Source organism: Colobus angolensis, unplaced genomic scaffold (assembly GCF_000951035.1).
Source record: "Colobus angolensis palliatus isolate OR3802 unplaced genomic scaffold, Cang.pa_1.0 Scaffold84, whole genome shotgun sequence".
Taxonomy (NCBI): Eukaryota; Metazoa; Chordata; class Mammalia; order Primates; family Cercopithecidae; genus Colobus; species Colobus angolensis.
The window spans coordinates 303623-322440 of NW_012122265.1; the positions used below are offsets into that span (position 1 = coordinate 303623).

At 57.6% G+C, this 18818-nt stretch overlaps 1 protein-coding gene across 1 annotated transcript in view; it reads left to right on the top strand.

Annotated features, from left to right (window-relative positions):
* Nucleotides 1-16373, top strand: part of PTDSS2 (phosphatidylserine synthase 2) — a 56269-nt gene extending 39896 nt beyond the window's left edge. Inside the window, exons 4-13 of the mRNA XM_011930137.1 lie at nucleotides 2623-2705; nucleotides 6983-7050; nucleotides 12167-12301; nucleotides 12663-12713; nucleotides 13315-13428; nucleotides 13538-13656; nucleotides 14503-14617; nucleotides 14691-14836; nucleotides 15008-15193; nucleotides 15543-16373. Of these exons, the coding sequence (XP_011785527.1) occupies nucleotides 2623-2705; nucleotides 6983-7050; nucleotides 12167-12301; nucleotides 12663-12713; nucleotides 13315-13428; nucleotides 13538-13656; nucleotides 14503-14617; nucleotides 14691-14836; nucleotides 15008-15193; nucleotides 15543-15705 (1180 nt within the window). The 3' untranslated portion in view covers nucleotides 15706-16373. The remainder of the gene's footprint in view (nucleotides 1-2622; nucleotides 2706-6982; nucleotides 7051-12166; nucleotides 12302-12662; nucleotides 12714-13314; nucleotides 13429-13537; nucleotides 13657-14502; nucleotides 14618-14690; nucleotides 14837-15007; nucleotides 15194-15542) is intronic.
* The last annotated feature ends 2445 nt before the right edge of the window (nucleotides 16374-18818 follow it).

An 18818-nucleotide genomic window follows, 5' to 3' on the forward strand; every position in this document is an offset into this window, starting at 1 on the left:
TTTTTTTGAGACCGAGTCTTGCTGTCACCCAGGCTGGAGTGCAGTGGCACAATCTCAGCTCACCATAACCTCTGCCTCCCAGATTCAAGTGATTCTCCTGCTTCAGCCTCCCGAGTAGCTGGGATTACAGGCGCCTGATACCACACCCAGCTAATTTCTTGTATTTTTAGTGGAGACGAGAGTTTCACGTTGGCCAGACGGGTCTCAAACTCCTGACCTTTAGTGATCCACCTACCTCAGCCTCCCTGTAAGTTCTGGGATTACAGGTGTGAACCACTGCACCCAGCAAGTAATTCTTACGAACAAATTAGCCTTATAAAGTTGTCATAAACGTGTGATGTATGGCCAGAGTAGAGTCCTGTGTGACCTGGTCTGAGCTGGCCTCTGGGCGGCGTGCCTTGCCGGGGGTGCCATGGGCTGTTTCAGGGAGCACTGGCCTGGGGTGACGCGCCTGTCGGGCGGATGGCGGCCTGGGGTGACACGTGCCTGCACCAGGAGCAGCTTTCCTTGGCCAGTGCCCATGTTCCTCTTTTCATTTTTATCTTTTCTGGGGAGGACAGGAGATCATTTCAGTGTCTTTCCACTGAATGTTACGACCCTCTCCATGCACCATGGAGGCACAGGTGAGGTGGGGCCTGTCTGGCTTCAGGGGGCCCTGGAAGGTACTTTACACACCTCTGAACCGTCAGCACTGAGAGACCTCGGGAGGGGCACCTGTGACAGGGATGCGGGTCCCACCTTGCTGAACCCAGCAACGAGGGCATCTCTGCTTCTGTCCCTGGAGGTTGACAGCAGTCGTGTGGGAGCTGGGGCCTGGGTGGAGACCAGGTCAGAAACTCTGGTTTCACCTGGGGGTCCATGAATGTCCTGCCGAGGGTGAGACCTTCAGGGCTCTGGGTGGAGAGTAGCACCTGCCTAGAACCATCAGACCCTTGTCCTGGCTGCACCAGGGGCCAGTGGCCTTGTGACCTCCTCCATCCTCCATCCTGCAAGCCTCCGGCGGGGCTTGGCCTCACCTGCCTCTGTCTACTCAGGACTTTCAGGACCAGGCACTCCTGCAGGCAGAGAGGGGAATTTCTCAGACTGAAGTTGTTATTAGATATTTTTTAAGAGTGCTGTCTTAAAAATAGATAGCTTGGGCCAGGCGCAGTGGCTCAAGCCTGTAATCCCAGCACTTTGGGAGGCCGAGACGGGTGGATCACGAGGTCAGGGGATCGAGACCATCCTGGCTAACACGGTGAAACCCCGTCTCTACAAAAAACTAGCCGGGCGAGGTGGCAGGCGCCTGTAGTCCCAGCTACTTGGGAGGCTGAGGCAGGAGAATGGCATAAACCCGGGAGGTGGAGCTTGCAGTGAGCTGAGATCCGGCCACTGCACTCCAGCCTAGGCGACAGAGCGAGACTCTGTCTCAAAAAAAAAAAAAAAAAAAGATAGCTTGTCTCTGTGGCCCCCGCGCAGCAGCTTCCTTCACAGCAGCCAAACCCAGAAGCAGCCCAGCGTGCGAACACACCGAGGTGTGACTGTCAGCACAGCACCACTGAGCCATGGGAGGGACTGGGTGGTGCAGCGGCCAGTGGGTCTCAGACCCCGAGCTGAGCACGAGCGGAGAGGATGGGTGCATCTGAACGCCTGCAGAGCACAGAGTGGGTGCACAGAGCACATCTACAGAGTGAGTCCACAGAGCAGGCCCACAGAGCACATCCACGGAGTGGGTCCATGCAGCAGGTCCACAGAGGGGTCCACAGAGCAGGTCCACGGAGCAGGTCCACGGATCACATCCACAGAGGGGTCCACGGAGCACATCCACGGAGCAGGCCCAGAGAGCGGGTGCACAGAGCAGGTCCACGGAGCAGGCCCACAGAGCGGGTCCAGGGAGCAGGCCCACAGAGCACATCCGCAGAGCGGGTCCACGGAGTGCGTCCACGGAGCGGGTGCACACGTCGGATGCAGGTGGATGTGAGCAGTGTGCCTGTGACCAGGGCTCTGTGTCTGCACGTCCACCAGTCTAAGCTGCTTCTCAGTGAAACCCACTGAGACTCTGGCTGAGGCCTGCCCCAAGGAGCTTTGCCGAGGAGGGAGCCCCTCGCGCCCTCCTTCCTGTGAACCTGCGTCTTTGGTTGCAGTTACAGCTGTCACGCTTCCATCTTAAGAATCACAGGAGTCCCGTTGGTGTTGGATGAGTTGACCCCAAAAAGACACAAGAACCCTCTAGAGACACTTCCTGGGGGTCCTGCCACGTTGGATCAGGGAGGCAGTAGCTCCTGACGCCTTCCCTCCTATGTGGGCTTTGCGATCGCTGATGGTCACATGGGGGGCATTTGGTGGCCTCTGTGTAGAGCGAGTGTCTTCCTGATGTGACACTGGGAACCACCAGCAGCCCGAGCACAAGGGCTCCCAGCCACTGGGTGGGCGGCACATGTGAGGGCGAATGTTGGGCCCAGGGTGGTGGAGGTGTCCGGGCCTTGCCCGCCCTGGAGTTGCCCAGCTCTGCCCGAGGCCCTTCCTCCCGCCCCAGCATCGGGGGCTCTTCCACAGTGGGTGTCTGGGGGTCCCTGCAGCCTCCCACCTCCCTCCTGGGAGAAGCCTGCACACACTGAGGGGCTGTTTGTTCTTTATTTGCAGAGGTATTGTGGCCAGTATTTTGGTTTTCTTATGTTTTGGAGTCACACAAGCTAAAGACGGGCCATTTTCCAGACCTCATCCAGGTAACTTGCCATTTCCTTCTCCTTGTGCCCCTGTGGCAGTTCTGTTCTGAGCAGCCACTCTGTGTCTGTGCTGCTTGCTGGGTGTGAGTGTCCTGTCCTTCCTCCGCCCGGCCCCTCCCCAGGGCCTCCGAGGCCACTTCCCATGTGGACGAGGACGTGGGGTTCTCAGCTGGCCATGTGCTCCTCCTCCAGCCACCAAGTGTCCCTCCAGGCCTTCTCCGGCCCTTTCACTCTTCCCTGTCCAGGGCTCTCTGGCCCTTCTCTTCCTGCTTCTGCCTCCTCTTTCCACAGACCAGGTGGCAGAGGGCGCCGGGTAGGGCTGTGAGGCCGGGAATTGTGGGCGCCAGGTGGGGCTGTGAGGCGCTGCCCACCCCCTGCCCTCGAAGTGGTTGCCCAGCACACTCTGCCTCGGCCTCCACCCCAGCTTCTGGCCCTGACTTCTAACAAACCCTCGGGGCCAGCGCTCCCCCAGGCTCAGTGCACTCTGTCCCCACGTCCCGCCCAGGGAGGTGACTGCGGCCTCTGTAGGGTTGGTTGTCTCCCCGGAGTGGCCACATGAAGTAATTAGAAACGTATTTTCTGGTTCAACAGGAGTAGGTATTATAGAAAATTTCAAAAATACAAAAAATACCTAAAAATAAAACTACCCACAAATAATAACCACTGTTAAATTTTCACGTTTGTGTATATGGACATATTCACGACCTCCAAAGACCGGAATCCTGAACGTGTGGCTTCATACATTCCCCACTTCAGGTTCAATAACTAGTCATTTTCTTTTTTTTTTTTTTGAGACAGAGTCTGGCTCTGTCGCCCAGGCTGGAGTGCAGTGGCCGGATCTCAGCTCACTGCAAGCTCCGCATCCCGGGTTGATGCCATTCTCCTGCCTCAGCCTCCTGAGTAGCTGGGACCACAGGCGCCCGCCACCTCGCCCGGCTCGTTTTTTGTATTTTTAGTAGAGACGGGGTTTCACCATGTTAGCCAGGATGGTCTCGATCTCCTGACCTCACGATCCCCCCGCCTCAGCCTCCCAAAGTGCTGGGATTACAGGGTGAGCCACCGCACCCGGCCCTTCCTTACTGATTTTGTTAATGACTTTAGTCATAAGTTTAAATGACTTTAGTCATTTCCTTACTAATTTTTTGACAGCTGAAATTTTAATGGCTGCTTGTTTAGCTGTCATTTAAATGTACTACATTTAACCAATTTATTTTAGCCATAATACTGTATATTTAGAAAGTTTCCAGCTTTATTTTAATAAACTAGGCTGTGGTGAATTTTTTCCCTATGCTCTGTGTAAATATCTGATTATTCATTTAATAAAATGTCCCAGAAGTAAGTATTGAATTAAAGGACATACACAGTTTAAGCCCGTGATACGTGTTAGAAAATTGGTCTCCAGGAGAGCGGCGTCTGCCCCAGGGTCAGCGCCATGGTGGTGAGTGAAGCTTCCCCATCCCCAGAGGCCCTGAGCCGGGAGCCATCCGGTGACCCAAGCGGGCTGGTCTCACTGGCCGCTTCCTTGCCCAGGGCCTTGAGAAAGGGCTCCTTGAGTGCCTGGTGGGCCGCTCTGCTCTGCCGACTGACAGCTGTGTGGGAAGGGCGCAGGGCTCTTGTCTGCCCAGTCGACTGAGCACAGACGGTCTTGCCTCCGACGGGTTTGGATTGCTCAGTAGAGCAGTGGGAAGTGCAGCGATAGTCTAAAAACTGCCTGTCACGCAGTGAAAAGCCTGGTGCGGTTACGTGTTTGGTGGGTGGATTTGGAGGGAAGAAGAGCTGCCGGAAGCTCAGCCAGTGGCCGTCCTTGCTTGGAGATGCACCAAATCCCTCCTGGGTGCGGGCATCACCGGGTGCTGGGACGCAGCCGTGAGTGGGGCAGACTGGTCAGCAGGCAGCAGCTTGTCCTGGCATGTGGCCCCGGCACAGGGAGAGACTCCCGGGAGATCCTCAGCTCTGTACAGTCTCAGAGCTCCGGCTGCGGGTCCCCTGGTGGGATGTGGGGCATCTGGGCCTGAAGGTCTTGACGCTTCCGAAAGCTCCAGCCGTGGCGTCTCTGAGCTGTGGCTCGTCCCCTCCCACGGGGCAGGGCTGGGAGTTCCCAGGGTGTTCAGTTTTGGTTTGAGCTCTGCTCTACCTTTCTTCTGTTAGTTTAGTTTGCTTGGCATAGATTCCACGTTACTTTGCCAGTCTTCAATTTACTGACGGGGAAGCCTGTCCTGGAGCCACCTTCTTCCACATGTCTTGTTAACTTGGGGGCCGGCAGGGAGCCCTTAACCCTCTGCAGTCACAACACATTGAAGTGGACAAGTGAATCCTGTGCAGCGGAGGTTCTGGGAGGGGCAGGGAGAAGAGTTCTCCAGAAAGGTGGTCCCTGTACCCCGGAGGCTCTGGGAGGCACAGGGAGAAGGGCTTCTCCAGAAGGTGGTCCCTGTGGGCTCTGCCCACCTTCTTCCCACTCCCCTGGGTCTGGCCCAGGAACGCCCAGTCCGGCGGCTGTAGCCGTCGCCATTAGCGACTGGGCCTCATGAGGAAGAGTGGAAATGAGCCCAGCCCAGCCATGGAGGGAGCTGCTTTCTTTGGAAACTTGAGTTGGCTGCAGCTCGGAGGGAGGCGGAAGGTCCTGGGCCACTGAGACAGGCATCCCTTCTGTGTCAACTGCATTTTCTTCCTGGCTCCTTCTGAAGGCTGAGTCAGCCACAGTGTTGCCCGGGCTGCTGAGGCTGCCTGTCTGTCTTTCCCTCTGGTGTGATGTTTAGAAAGACAAAGGAGCGCTCGGGGCTGGAGGGTGGCCCTGGGGTCAGGGAGGTCTGGAGTTGCTCTGGGGAGCGAGGCAGGAATGCAGACCAAGGGCCTGCTGGGTGTTTGGGGGCGGCAGCCTGGTGCTGGTCACGTGTGAAGCCTGAGTGGGGAGAGGAGTCCGAGATCACCTTTCTGATCTGGGGCCTTTCCCAACAGGAGAAATGTGAGAAAGATTTGACTCAGCAGTGGCGGGGAGGGAAGTTAGCCCCGGACGTGGTGACCTGTGGCCCACTCAGAACATTGTGGTTTCATGGGTGTAGCTGTCCCCTCAGAGAGCGCCTGCAGGCCGGGCACCTGCTCCGAAGGCGTCCCCTTCAGTCAGCGTCAGAGAACGCCGGCAGGCCGGGCACCTGCTCTGAAAGTGTCCCCTTCAGTCAGCGTCAGAGAACGCCGGCAGGCCGGGCACCTGCTCCGAAGGTGTCACCGGCAGGCCGGGCACCTGCTCTGAAGGCGTCCCCTTCAGTCAGTGAGCCCTTGTCGAGCGAGGGCTGCCTCAAATTAGTCTCACCACGACCTTTAGCCCTTGGGCCACGGGGAAGGTTCAGGTTCTCACCCCGCGCGTGAGGAATCAGTTTGTGATCTCAGCTGTCTGTCTTGGGTCCCAGACCTCCCTAAGCAGCTTTTCCTAAGAACACCAGGGCGTTTGTATTTCCTGACGATGGAGGGCGGCTTTTCGTGAGCCATGGTGGCCGTCTTCCCCTGAGTCCGTCGGCGCCTCCTGCGTTTGGTCCTAAAACCTCACGTCTGCGTGTCTTGCCATGAGCTGCTCGGAGCCATGGGAAGTCAGGAATCGAGGGATGGTTTCACGTTAGAAGTCTATTAACGTAACTCATCATCACATCAACATGAAAAAATTAATCCCCTGAAATGCAGAAAAACAAAAATTCATATTCATCCATGACAAAAGCTTAACATACTGGAATTTTAAAATTTTTTTAACATGATAAAAAAGTATCCTAGCCTGGGCAACATGTCAAGACCCCATCTCTACAAAAAAAAAAAAAAAAATTAGCTGGATGTGGTGGCAGGCACCTGTGGTCACAGCTACTCAGGAGGCTCAGGTAGGAGGTCGCTCGAGCCAGGAGGCAGAGGTTGCACCAAGATTGCGCTCTAGCCTGGGCGACAGAGACTCCATCTCAGAAAGAAATATCCACCAAAAACCTACTCCAGACTTAATGGCGCAAGGTTAGAAGCATCCCTGGTAAACAGGACGGGGATGTTTGCTGACTGATTCTGTGCAGCAGTTCACGGGCCAAAGATTTAAGGGCTGGAATGGAAAAAAATGAAGAAAAAAATTCACTTTTTAGAGGGAAATTGTGCCTAATTCTCAGTTACAGCTTTATAAAGGGCTCTCCAGGGACCTGTGAGGGGCCCAGAAAAGACACGGGGTGTGAAGGAGCCAGGAGCCAGCCTGGGGCTGAGCGGGGCCGTGGAGGCCTGGGCTGGGCGCACTGACCTTCTGTCATCTGTCTTTGTAGCTTACTGGAGGTTTTGGCTCTGCGTGAGTGTGGTCTACGAGCTGTTTCTCATCTTTATACTCTTCCAGGTAAGCCGTTTTTCTGGGTTGGATACCTGGGAACTTCGGTGACAGTCTGGCCCCAGGCAGGGTGACAAAGGAGGCCTTGCCCACCTGGCCCTCGAGTGATGGGAGGAAGCAGGGCGAGACCTCAAAACGTAGGCCGAGCTGCGGGGGGCCTCCAGGGGCATCTGCTGGTGGGGCTGACAGTGGCCGTGTGGCAGGGCCACACCTAGGTGTGGGCACAGATGAGGGCAGGGCCAGTGCGGCTGCCGGGGTGGCTTTGCCCACAGCTGTCTGAGTGCGGGTAGGGACTGGGCATGAAGGGAGCAGCAAGGGACCTGCGACGCAGGCCAGCGTGTGTGTGCCCAGGGCACATCTGGGCCTCCGAGGGGACCCCGGCGCCCAGAGGGACAGGGTCTTTGTGTTTGTGTTTTGTGGTTGACCAGTGTGGCTGTGTGCGCTGCTTCCCCATCCTGACCACATTCCGCAAGACGGGCAGGGTGCAGGTGGGAGATGCAGCTAGCTCCTTTGTAATTCCTGGGTCAGGCTGTGTTGCTGCCGCTAATGCTTACTTTATTAATACTCTTTGTTCCGTTTAACTCAGTTTAAACACACATTTTGGGGCTGTCTTCAGGTTACAAAGGACTTCGCTATTCCCAGTCTTAAAACTCCGTCAGTGTGTGACCAGATTTTTTTTTTTTTTTTGAGACGGAGTCTCACTCTGTCACCCGGGCTGGAGTGCTGTGGCCAGATCTCAGCTCACTGCAAGCTCCGCCTCCCGGGTTCACGCCATTCTCCTGCCTCAGCCTCCCGGGTAGCTGGGACTACAGGCGCCGCTACCTCGCCCGGCTAGTTTTTTGTAGTTTTTTGTAGAGACGGGGTTTCACCGTGTTAGCCAGGATGGTCTCCATCTCCTGACCTTGTGATCCGCCCGTCTCGGCCTCCCAAAGTGCTGGGATTACAGGCTTGAGCCACCGCGCCCGGCCGCGTGACCAGATTTTTTGTCATCATGGCAGAATTGGTTTTTCTGGGGTAGTGTACATTCTATGAATTTTAGCGTTTGTGTAGACTTATAGAAACACAATTAGGATGCACAACAATTCCACTGGCCCCAAAATTCATTTGTGTTACCCCTTGGTAGTCGTACCCGCCCCTGACCCCGACTGCTGGTGAGGGATCGCTTCTGTCTCCGAGAACGTCCTGTACACGGAATCATGCAGTGGGCAGCCTCTTCCCGCCCTCCACGGTGCCTCTGAGGTTCATCCAGGTTGCATGTGTCTTCCCATGCTCCTCTTTCTTTTAGTATTTATCTATTTTTGAGACGGAGTCTCACTCCGTCACCCAGGCTGGAGTGCAGTGGTGTGATCTCGGCTCACTGTAGCCTCCACCTCCCGGGTTCAAGTGATCCTCCTGCCTCAGCCTCCCAAGTAGCTGGAATTACAGGCACCCACCACCACCCCCCACTAATTTATTGTATTTTTAGTTTCATTGTGTTGGCCAGGCTGGTCTTGAACTCCTGACCTCAAATGATCCACCCGCCTCGGCCTCCTGAAGTGCTGGGATTCCAGGTGTGAAGCGCCCCGCCGGCCTGGGCTCCTCTTTCTTGGCAGTGACAGTTTCTCAGGCTCCTTGTGTCTGGTGACCTGGACAGTTTTGTGGATTGGTCAGGAATGTAGTGGAATATCCCTCAAGTGACATTTGAAATTGGACAGTGTGAGTTCACCCAGGTTGTTCTTTTTCAAGATGGTTTTGAATCATCTGGGTCTCTTGCATTTCCAAACGAATGTGAGGATCACCCTTTCCAGTTCTGTGAAAAGAACAGGTGGAATTTTTTATAGGGATTGCATCGAATCTACAAATCTGTTTTGGGAGTAGTGTCATCCTAAAAATATTAACTCAGTCCTTGAAAGTGGGATGGCTTTCTGTTTATTTAGGTCTGTAATTTCTTCCAACAATGTGTTAGAGTTTTCAGAGTTTAAGTTTTGTACTTGCTTTATTACATTTACATCCACTTATCTGATTCATTTTATGCCCTTGTAAGTGGAACTGTTTTAATTTTACTTTTGCATTGCTCGTTACTAGCGTATGGAAATGTAGCTTATTTTTGTGGCTGGTCTTGCATCCTGCAACCTTGCTGAACTTATTAGCTCTAAGAGTTGTGGGGTTTTGGGTAGATTCTTAAGAATATGCTATATTAGGCCAGGCGCGGTGGCTCACGCCTGTAATCCCAGCACTTTGGGAGGCCGAGACGGGCGGATCACGAGGTCAGGAGATGGAGACCATCCTGGCTAACCTGGTGAAACCCCGTCTCTACTAAAAAATACAAAAAACTAGCCGGGCGTGGTGGCGGGCGCCTGTAGTCCCAGCTACTCGGGAGGCTGAGGCAGGAGAATGGCGTGAACCCGGGAGGCGGAGCTTGCAGTGAGCTGAGATCCGGCCACTGCACTCCAGCCTGGGCCACAGAGCGAGACTCCGTCTCAAAAAAAAAGAATATGCTATATTCAAGATTATGTCTTCTACAAATAGAGTTTTACTTCTTCCTTTCCAGTCTGGATGTCTTTTATTTTCTTGCATAGCTGCGCTGGCCAGAACCTGCAGCTCAACGTTTCCTAGAACAGACAAGGATGGACTTTTTTTTTCTATTTTTTTGGAGACAGGGTCTTGCTCTGTTGCCCAGGCTAGAGTACAGTTGTGCGACCATAGGCCTCCACAGCCTCTAACTTCCCAGGCTCAGGTGATTTTCCTGCCTCAGCCTCCTGAGTAGCTGGGACTACAGCCATGTGCCACCACGCCTGGCTTTGTTTTTTTGAGACGTGGTCTTGCTTTATCACCCAGTCTGTAGTACAGTGGCATGATCTTGGCTCCCTACAACCTCCACCTCCCAGGTTCAAGCTATTCTCGTGCCTCAGTCTCCGGAGTAGCTGGGATTACAGGCATGTGCTACCACACCCAACTAATTTTGTATTTTCAGTAGAGACGGGGTTTCACCGTGTTGGTCAGGCTGGTCTCAGAACTCCTGGCCTCAAGTGAGCCACCGCACCTGACTAATTTTTTAATTTTCTGTGGAGGTGAGGTTTCGCCATGTTGGCCAGGCTGATCTCAAACTCCTGGGCTCAAGCTATCCATCCCCCTTGGCCTCCCAAAGTGCTGGGAGTATAAATATAAATGTGAGCCACTGTGCCTGGCCAGATGGACATTCTTATCTGATTCCTGATCTTAGGGGAAAAGCATCCAGTCTCTCCCCACTGAGTGTGTTAGCTGTGAGTTCTTCCAGGATCTCCCCTACCGAGTGGAGAAAGTTCTGTGAGTTCTTCCTGGATCTCCCCTACCGAGTGGAGAAAGTTCTGAGTTTTTCATAGATCTCCCTTACCGAGTAGAGAACATTCTAGTATATTCCTAGTTGGTTGAGTGTTTTTATCATGAAAGGTTGGAAGAGTTTTGTTAAATGTTCTTTCTGCGTCAAGTGAGAGGATCATGTGGGTGTTTTTCCCCCTTCGTTAATATGATGAATTACATTTATTTTCTTATCCTGAACCAACCTTGCATTCCTGGGATAAATCCTGCTTGGTCGCAGGGTGTGCCTTTTTACATATTGCTGGACTTGCTTTCCTAGCATTGTATCTGAGATTTTTGCATCCATATTTGTAAGACATACTGTCCTTTAATTTTCCTGGAATGTCTTGTTCTGGCTTTGGCACCAGGGTTTGTGAGGATTCGTCTGGGGTGAAGGCACACACTGGCACCATCACCATGACGCATCCGTGGTGCTGTGGACCTTGACCACTGGCTGAGGTGTGTCTGTCAGGCTGTCCACGTCAATCACAGTGCGTTCTCCACAAGGGGGTCGCTGGTGCAGCCTGCACAGAGGGAGGGGAGTTTCGTTGCCCTCCTTGGAGTGTGGCGTCTGCGCGCTACCTGGAACTCTTGTGCATGGGAGAGATCCTGCTTCTCTACCGTTAGTTATTCCATCATGTGTTTATTTATATCAGTGCGGAATTACAGATACTTGTCTTACACTTGGATATTTATTTCAACGCTGCTCTGTTTATCATGGTGCCCAAATTCTTTTGCCTTTGGGAGTTTCCACTTGGTTCCTGTATTGCTTTCACACACCATCACTGAGTTTTTGGCCTTTTGTTTTGTTTTTCTGGGCACATCCTGACTTCCTAGCACTGCGGGATGCTCCAGGCTCCTCCTGTCCACTCCCTACCCCCGTCCTGAAACCAACCCCTTCTCTAAGAGCCCCGGGTCCTTATGGAATATTAGGGACTGAGACCTGGGTGCTGGGTGGGCTGCATGGTCCTGGGTGCCACAGCTCACTGTGTGCTCAGACGTCTGTCAATGATGTAAACCTCCCTTGAGGTCAGGCCCAAGAGCCTGCCTTGCCCCAAGGCCACGGGGTGCATCCGGCTGATGCCAGCGTCCGGGTGAGGAAGGAGTGATGTCCCACAAGGGTGACTTCTGTGGGGGTGTTGGCCTGAGCACATGTGTGGGGAGGGGCGGGGGTGGAGGCACGCAGCAGGAACTCGGGGCCCCGTCCCGCTCCTGTCTGTCCAGTGGTCCTAGTCCCCCATGTCCTGAAGCGCACCTGTGCCCACCTGGCCCTGGGGAGCCCAGGTGTGGAGACTTCGGTTGTCGTGCCCGGGGGTTCCTTCCACACGCGCTATCCCACCAGGATTGCCCTGGGGTGGGAGGGCTGCTGAGACAGGGCGCTGCCCTCCTCCCGGGTGACTGAGATACAGTTTACAACCATGATCTCCCGGCCGGGCGTGGTGGCTCACGCCTGTAATCCCAGCTCTTTGGGAGGCCGAGGCGGGCGGATCATGAGGTCAGGAGATCGAGACCATCCTGGCTAACACGGTGAAACCCCGTCTCTACTAAAAATACAAAGAAAAAAAACGTTAGCCGGGCGTGGTGGCGGCGCCTGTAGTCCCAGCTACTCGGGAGGCTGAGGCAGGAGAATGGCGTGAACCCGGGAGGTGGAGGTTGCAGCGAGCTCAGATCGCGCCACTGCACTCCAGCCTGGGCGACAGAGCGAGGCTCCGTCTCAAAAAATAAATAAATAAAATAAACAACCATGATCTCCCATTTCAAGTTGCCACCACTAACTCTAGCCCCACTGACGGGGGCACTGGCCTTGCAGACTGTCCAGGATGGCCGGCAGTTTCTGAAGTATGTTGACCCCAAGCTGGGAGTCCCACTGCCAGAGAGAGACTATGGGGGAAACTGCCTCCTCTATGACCCAGACAACGAGACTGACCCCTTTCACAACGTCTGGGTAAGACACCGGGAGCCCTGAGGCGGATCCCTCCCCAGGTGTGGCCCTGTGCCGGACCAGGCACCATCCGTGCTCCTGCCTTGCCCCCCGTGCCCTTGGCCCACATGTGGGGCCTCCTCCCGGTCCCGTTCCAGAGACGTGCTGAGGCCCTGTCCGTTTGGAGGGTGCTCACGCTGGCCGGGGGCCCCTGCTCTCTAGGCTGTCAGGGACGTGCTCTCCACAGGCCACAGCAGCACCTGGGAGTCCCCGGCCTTCTTCCCGGGGTCTGGCAGGTGCTGCTCAGTTGTGGGTTTGACCTGCCGGTGTGGGGTGTGGGGGTGGCTGTGCCCCAGGGTCAAGGGTCACACCCTGTCGCCCACAGGACAAGCTGGATGGCTTTGTTCCCGCGCACTTTCTTGGCTGGTACCTGAAGGTACGGCACCTCCTCTTCGCGGCCACCCTGCCCCAGTTCTCGGGCCTGCCCTGTCCTCTGGGCCGTTTCTGCCCGTGGGGTTGAGCTCAGGGTGCTCTGAGTGTGGTGGGACCCTCCCGGGAGCCCTGGAGCTGAGCCCTGATCCTGGCCGGGTCCTCACTCCATCCTCAGGGTGGGGGCGGCGGAGAGAGGCAGCAGGGCAGGAAGTCCCGGCCCCACCTGGGCTCAGGCACTGCCCCATCCCACTTCTGAGGGGCCCTGTGCTACCTGGGGGGCCAAGAGCAGTACCCGCTTGACCCTGCAGCCCACCCGGCAGCCCCTGCACGCAGCCTCGGCTGGCTTGGCAGAGGGACCAGTACCCCGGCAGTTTGGTGTCAGGCCCCGGGCATGGGGATGCTGCCTTGTTTGCTGACAGTCATAGCATCGAGGCTGCTGGAGGGGCAGCCGCCCACCCCACACTCACCCCGAGACCTCACTGGGAGGCCTGCCGGTGCTCTCAACTCCAAGAATGCTGCCAGCCGGGGTGGGGGCTGTGTGCACCCATGGGCAGGGCCGAGCGTGGCAGCACGTCCCGTACTCTGGTTGACCCTGGCACCCGCAGACCCTGATGATCCGAGACTGGTGGATGTGTATGATCATCAGTGTGATGTTCGAGTTCCTGGAGTACAGCCTGGAGCACCAGCTGCCCAACTTCAGCGAGTGCTGGTGGGACCACGTAGGTGCCGGCACAGCCCCCGGGGCAGGGGATGCAGGCTGAGGGCATTCTCGGTTCCCTGTGCCCTGCTGGGGTCTTCCTCAGGGCCCCGTTACCCCCCTCCCCGCAGTGGATCATGGACGTGCTTGTCTGCAACGGGCTGGGCATCTACTGCGGCATGAAGACCCTCGAGTGGCTGTCCCTGAAGACGTACAAGTGGCAGGGCCTCTGGAACATTCCGACCTACAAGTACGTCGTGGGGGCTGCAAGGGCGGCCTGGGTGCGGGTTACCCAGAGGCAGCCTCAGCGTCTGTGCCCCGGCGGACCCCGAGCACCAGGCCTGTCCAGCGTGCGGCTCAGGAGGGGTGACCGTGGGGCTTTGCCTCCTGGAACCTCCCCTCTGACCCGCTGTCACTCGAGCCTGGCCGCCCCTCATGGTGGCCACGGCGTCTGACCCACTCACCTCTCTCCTCAGTCTCCGGCCGGCCTGGCTCAGGGCTCTGGGATCCTTCCATGCTTCTCCCTCCCCTGGTTGCTTTGGTTGTGAAATAGTTGCTGGTACTTTGTCATTATGACTTTGGAATTTTAAAAAGATACAAAAGTCTAAGGAAAGGCCTGGGGGGCGGGGGTCTCCCCTCCTGCCTGTGGGTGCCCCGGCTCTGCCTGGACACCTCTGCACACGTGGCCAGCTCATGGCACCGTGGAGCACCCTCTGAGGCACTGCAGCCGCTGCTCAGACTGGAAGAGACTGAACAGCAGAGGGCTGTGGGGAGGCAGGGCTTGTGGCTGCGTGGCCAGACCTCGGAGAGCGGCCAGGCAGCAGCTGGGTAACCAGGAACAGAGTCCGTGGCCCGATGCCGCAGGGCGGGGCCGGGTGACCAGGAGCAGAGCCAGCCCGATGGTGCAGGGCGGGGCCGGGTAACCAGGAGCAGAGTCCGTGGCCCGATGCCACAGGGTGGAGCCGGGTGACCAGGAGCAGAGCCAGCCCGTTGGCGCAGGGCGGGGCCGGGTGACCACGAACAGTCTGTGGCGCGATGGCACAGGGTGGGGTTCAGTGGGCTGCCGTCCTCAGGCTGCCGACTCTGTGGTTCCCAGGGGCAAGATGAAGAGGATCGCCTTCCAGTTCACACCCTACAGCTGGGTTCGCTTCGAGTGGAAGCCGGCCTCCAGCCTGCGTCGCTGGCTGGCCGTGTGCGGCATCATCCTGGTGGTAAGGCCGGGCTGCCTAGCGACCGTGTGGCGGGTTGGGGGCCAGAGCTGGTGCTCACCCTCTCCTCCCCTAGTTCCTGTTGGCAGAACTGAACACGTTCTATCTGAAGTTTGTGCTGTGGATGCCCCCGGAGCACTACCTGGTCCTCCTGCGGCTCGTCTTCTTCGTGAACGTGGGTGGCGTGGCCATGCGCGAGATCTACGACTTCATGGATGACCCGTGAGGGCTGCGGGGGGCCAGGCGGAGACACCCTGGGGCGTGGGGGGGCGGGTGGAGACACCCCTGGGGGGTGGGGGCCGGGGAGCAGAGCCTGGGAGGCTGGGGCCTGGGCAAGGCCTCCTGGAGGACCCTGGGGGGCCCGGAACGCTGAGCCCCCTGCTACCCCTGCAGGAAGCCCCACAAGAAGCTGGGCCCACAGGCGTGGCTGGTGGCGGCCATCACGGCCACAGAGCTGCTCATCGTGGTGAAGTACGACCCCCACACACTCACCCTGTCCCTGCCCTTCTACATCTCCCAGTGCTGGACCCTCGGCTCTGTCCTGGTGCTCACTTGGACCGTCTGGCGCTTCTTCCTGCGGTGAGTGGGGGCGGGCGGGCGTGTTCCGAAGGAGGGCTGCTGTCCGGGTCTCTTGGCGCAGGCGCTGTGGGAGTTTGGTGGTGGTGGTGCCTCCTGTCCCTGCTCCAGCCCTCTGGCTGCCTCTGTGGGAGGGGCCTTTCCTGACCCAACCCTCGGGTCCTTCACTCGGCACTGATGGATCCAGGCTCCTCAGGGCTCCAGTCAGCCACGGCTGCTGTCGCAGGGCCAGGGTACCCGGCCCCCACCCCGCCCATCCTGGACCTCCACAGGGACGAGGTGCCAGCTGTCCGTGGAGCCTGCAGTGGGGGCGGGCGTGGGAGCAGGTGATGACACTGCCCCCTGCCCCCAGGGACATCACTTTGAGATACAAGGAGACCCGACGGCAGAAGCAGCAGAGCAAGGATGACCAGGGCAGCGCCGTCAGCAACGGGGACCAGCACCCGCTGGGGCTGGACGAAGACCTGCTGGAGCCTGGGGTGGCTGAGGGCGAGGGGGCACCAACTCCAAACTGACCTGGCCGTGGCTGCCTCGTGAGCCTCCCAGAGCCCAGGCCTCCGTGGCCTCCTCCTGTGTGAGTCCCACCAGGAGCCACGTGCCCAGCCTTGCCCTCAAGGTTTTCTTTTCCTTTTCTCCCGTGCATCTGGCGAGGCTGAAGGCGAGGGGTGGAGGAGGCCCCAGCACAGCCTCATCTCCGTGTGTACACGTGTATGTGTGTGTACACGTGTGTGTGTGTACACGTGTATGTGTGTGTACACGTGTGTGTGTGTGTACACATGCGTGGCCACCTGCAGTGTGCACGTGCTCTCTGGGCTCCAGAGCCGGGAGCTGGCTGGCGTGGCAAGGGCGTGCTCTGGGGCAGCGTGTCCCTCAGGAACCAGGGTCCTCCCTCCCCTTTCTGCCTGGTCAGCCCCGTGGCCTCTGGCCCACCAAGCTCCCTGTCACCCAGCCACGGCATGGCCCAGGCAGGGACATCACAGTACCCTTTCTGCACTCCGTGGGCCCCGGGTGCGCTGAGGCCTGGAGGAGTCCACCCTGGCTCCACATCCACCTCCCCGCAGCTCATGTGGGCGTTCGTCCACAGACACTCCATAGCTGAGAGGCAGCGGATCCAGGCGGCGACACTGAGCCATTTCCTCAGAGCCTTCCTTTCACACAGACCACCCTGGAGGACACGTGGATGGGGCCATGACGCCTCTGTGGCTCCGAGTTGAGGGTCATCTTCACGAGCAGAGAGAACCAATAAAGTGACAACGAACGTCTGAGGCTTCCAGCCCTCCCCCCAGCTCCCCGTGTCCTGCTTTGGGGTCCGGTGCAGCCCCCCAGCCTGCCCTCACGCCCAGTGCCCACTTGGGGAAAACCACACAGAGGACGGGAGGCACCGGGGTCAGCCTCAGCCTCTGCACCTGAGCAGACTTGGTGCCTGCCCCCCAGAGAGAGCAGGTGCCAGACGCAGCCCCTCCCCCAGGCTCCAGGAGGGTCCAGGTGGCACCCACCCTGTACTGCGTTTGTCCCAGGGCTGGCGACCACTGGGCAGTGGACACAGGATTCCTGGGGAGGGGCAGCTGCCTTCTTGGGCCACTATTTTTTTTGAGATGGAGTCTCACTCTGTCACCCAGACTGGAGTGCGGTAGCACGATCTTGGTTCACTGCAACCTCCGCCTCCCAGGTTCAAGCAATTCTGCCTCAGTTCCCCAAGTAGCTGGAATTACAGGCGCCTGCCACCACTCCCGACTAATTTTAGTGTTTTTAGTAGAGATGGGGTTTTACCACATTGGCTAGGCTGGTCTTGAACTCCCAACCTCAGGTGATCCACTTGCCTCGGCCTCCCAAAGTGCTGGGATTACAGGCGTGAGCCACTGTGCCCAGCCAGGCCACTATTTTTAAAACTTTACCATGAAAATTTTCAAACACAAATGGAGAGAAAAGGGGTTCCCTGAGCCCTGTTCCTAGCTGGGGGGCGGTAAGGGGTGTGGGTGGCTGGTTGGACACAGCCTGAGGGGACTCCAGGAGCCAGATGTACCCACACTCCCTGCTCTGCCTCAGGGCCCCAGGCTTTAAACAGCTTTACTTTGTGTTTTTCTTTGACTACTTTGGGGAAACTTTCAACCCCTGTACATCAAGGGCTGTAACGTGGAGCACACATGAGGGCAGCCTCCCGGGCTGGGCGGGAAGATGTCCTGTGTGGCCACCACGCCCGGTGCCCAGCAAATCCCTTTTCCAGTCAGCCACTCAGCTTTGGCTCTGCGGCCCTGCCCTGCGCTGCAGGACACACGGGGCCTCAGCATTCTGCTCTTTGCAGGTGGCAGCTTTGACCCCTCAGGAGGAACTCCCCACTGTGGGGGCACCTCTCCCCTCCCTCACTCCTGCGGGACCCCACTGTCCCTCCACCCGTGTCTGCATCCCCCGATGCTCTGAGCCCCGTGGCGACAGGCGGCGGTGACAGCAGGTGGGGGTGGCGGTCTGCTCGTGGTCACCATCTGCTCTTCCCAAGGAGCAGGGCGAGGCAGGGCTTGCGATGAGTCCTGTGTTCTGGCGCCAGCCGTGTCCCAAAAGCGGCCCCTGGGAGCCTTTCCAGCAGCAACTCAACCCCAGGCAATGCCCAAGGGCTCTGGTTCCCCACACACCGAGATGCCCCGAACTCATCTTGGGCATCTCTTGCCCCACGCCTGGCATCACCCATGTCCCCAAGGAGCCCTGTTCCCCTGACTGGGGGGTCATAGTTAAGAAACTAAGATCCTGGGTCATTTTTTAATGTAGGTATGTATGTATGTATTTTTGAGACAGAGTCTTGCTCTGTTGCTGGAGCGCACTGGTGTGATCTCAGCTCATTGCAACCTCCACCTCCCAGGTTCAAGCCATTCTCGTGCCTCAGCCTCCCGAGTAGCTGGGATTACAGGCATGGCCACCACGCCCGGCTAAATTTTGTATTTCTAGTAGAGACGCAGTTTTATCATGTTGGCCAGGCTGGTCTCGAACTCCCAACCTCAGGAGTTCCCGACCTGATCCGCCCACCTCAGCCTCTCAGAGTGCAGGCGTGAGCCACTGTGCCCAGCCTCCGCACCTGGCCCCTGGGTCGTTTTAAAGGGCTTTATTGGGCCGGGTGCGATGGCTCACACCGGTAATACCCAAGACCAAACACCAGCCTGGGAACATGGCAAGACCCCGTCTCTACAAAAACTACAAAAATTAGCCAGGTGTGGGGGTGCACGCCTGTAGTCCCAGCTACCTGGGAGAATGAGGTGGGAGGACGGTTTGAGTCCCGGAGGTCGAGGCTGCAGTGAGCAGAGATCGCGCCACTGCACCCCGACCTGGGCCAGTGAGAGACCTTGTCCAAAAAAGGGGGGTTGCCAGAGAGTTTCTCTGCAATGAATTTGTACTTGCTGACTCAGCATCAGACTTTTGAAAGCTGACAAGCGTCCCTGCTCTTGGCTTGGCGTGGCGGGGCACCCCAGGCTGGCCCACTTTGATCAGCTGCCCACCCACGGGCAAGATGGGCTGCCCCTGAGGGTGGGCCCCACCGTCCCACACAGAGCTGCAGACAAAGCTGGGGCGAGAACTGGGCTCCAGGCAGGAACCCAGGTCGGGCTGCGCTGGGCAGTGCTGGGAGCTCCTGAGGCTCCAGGGT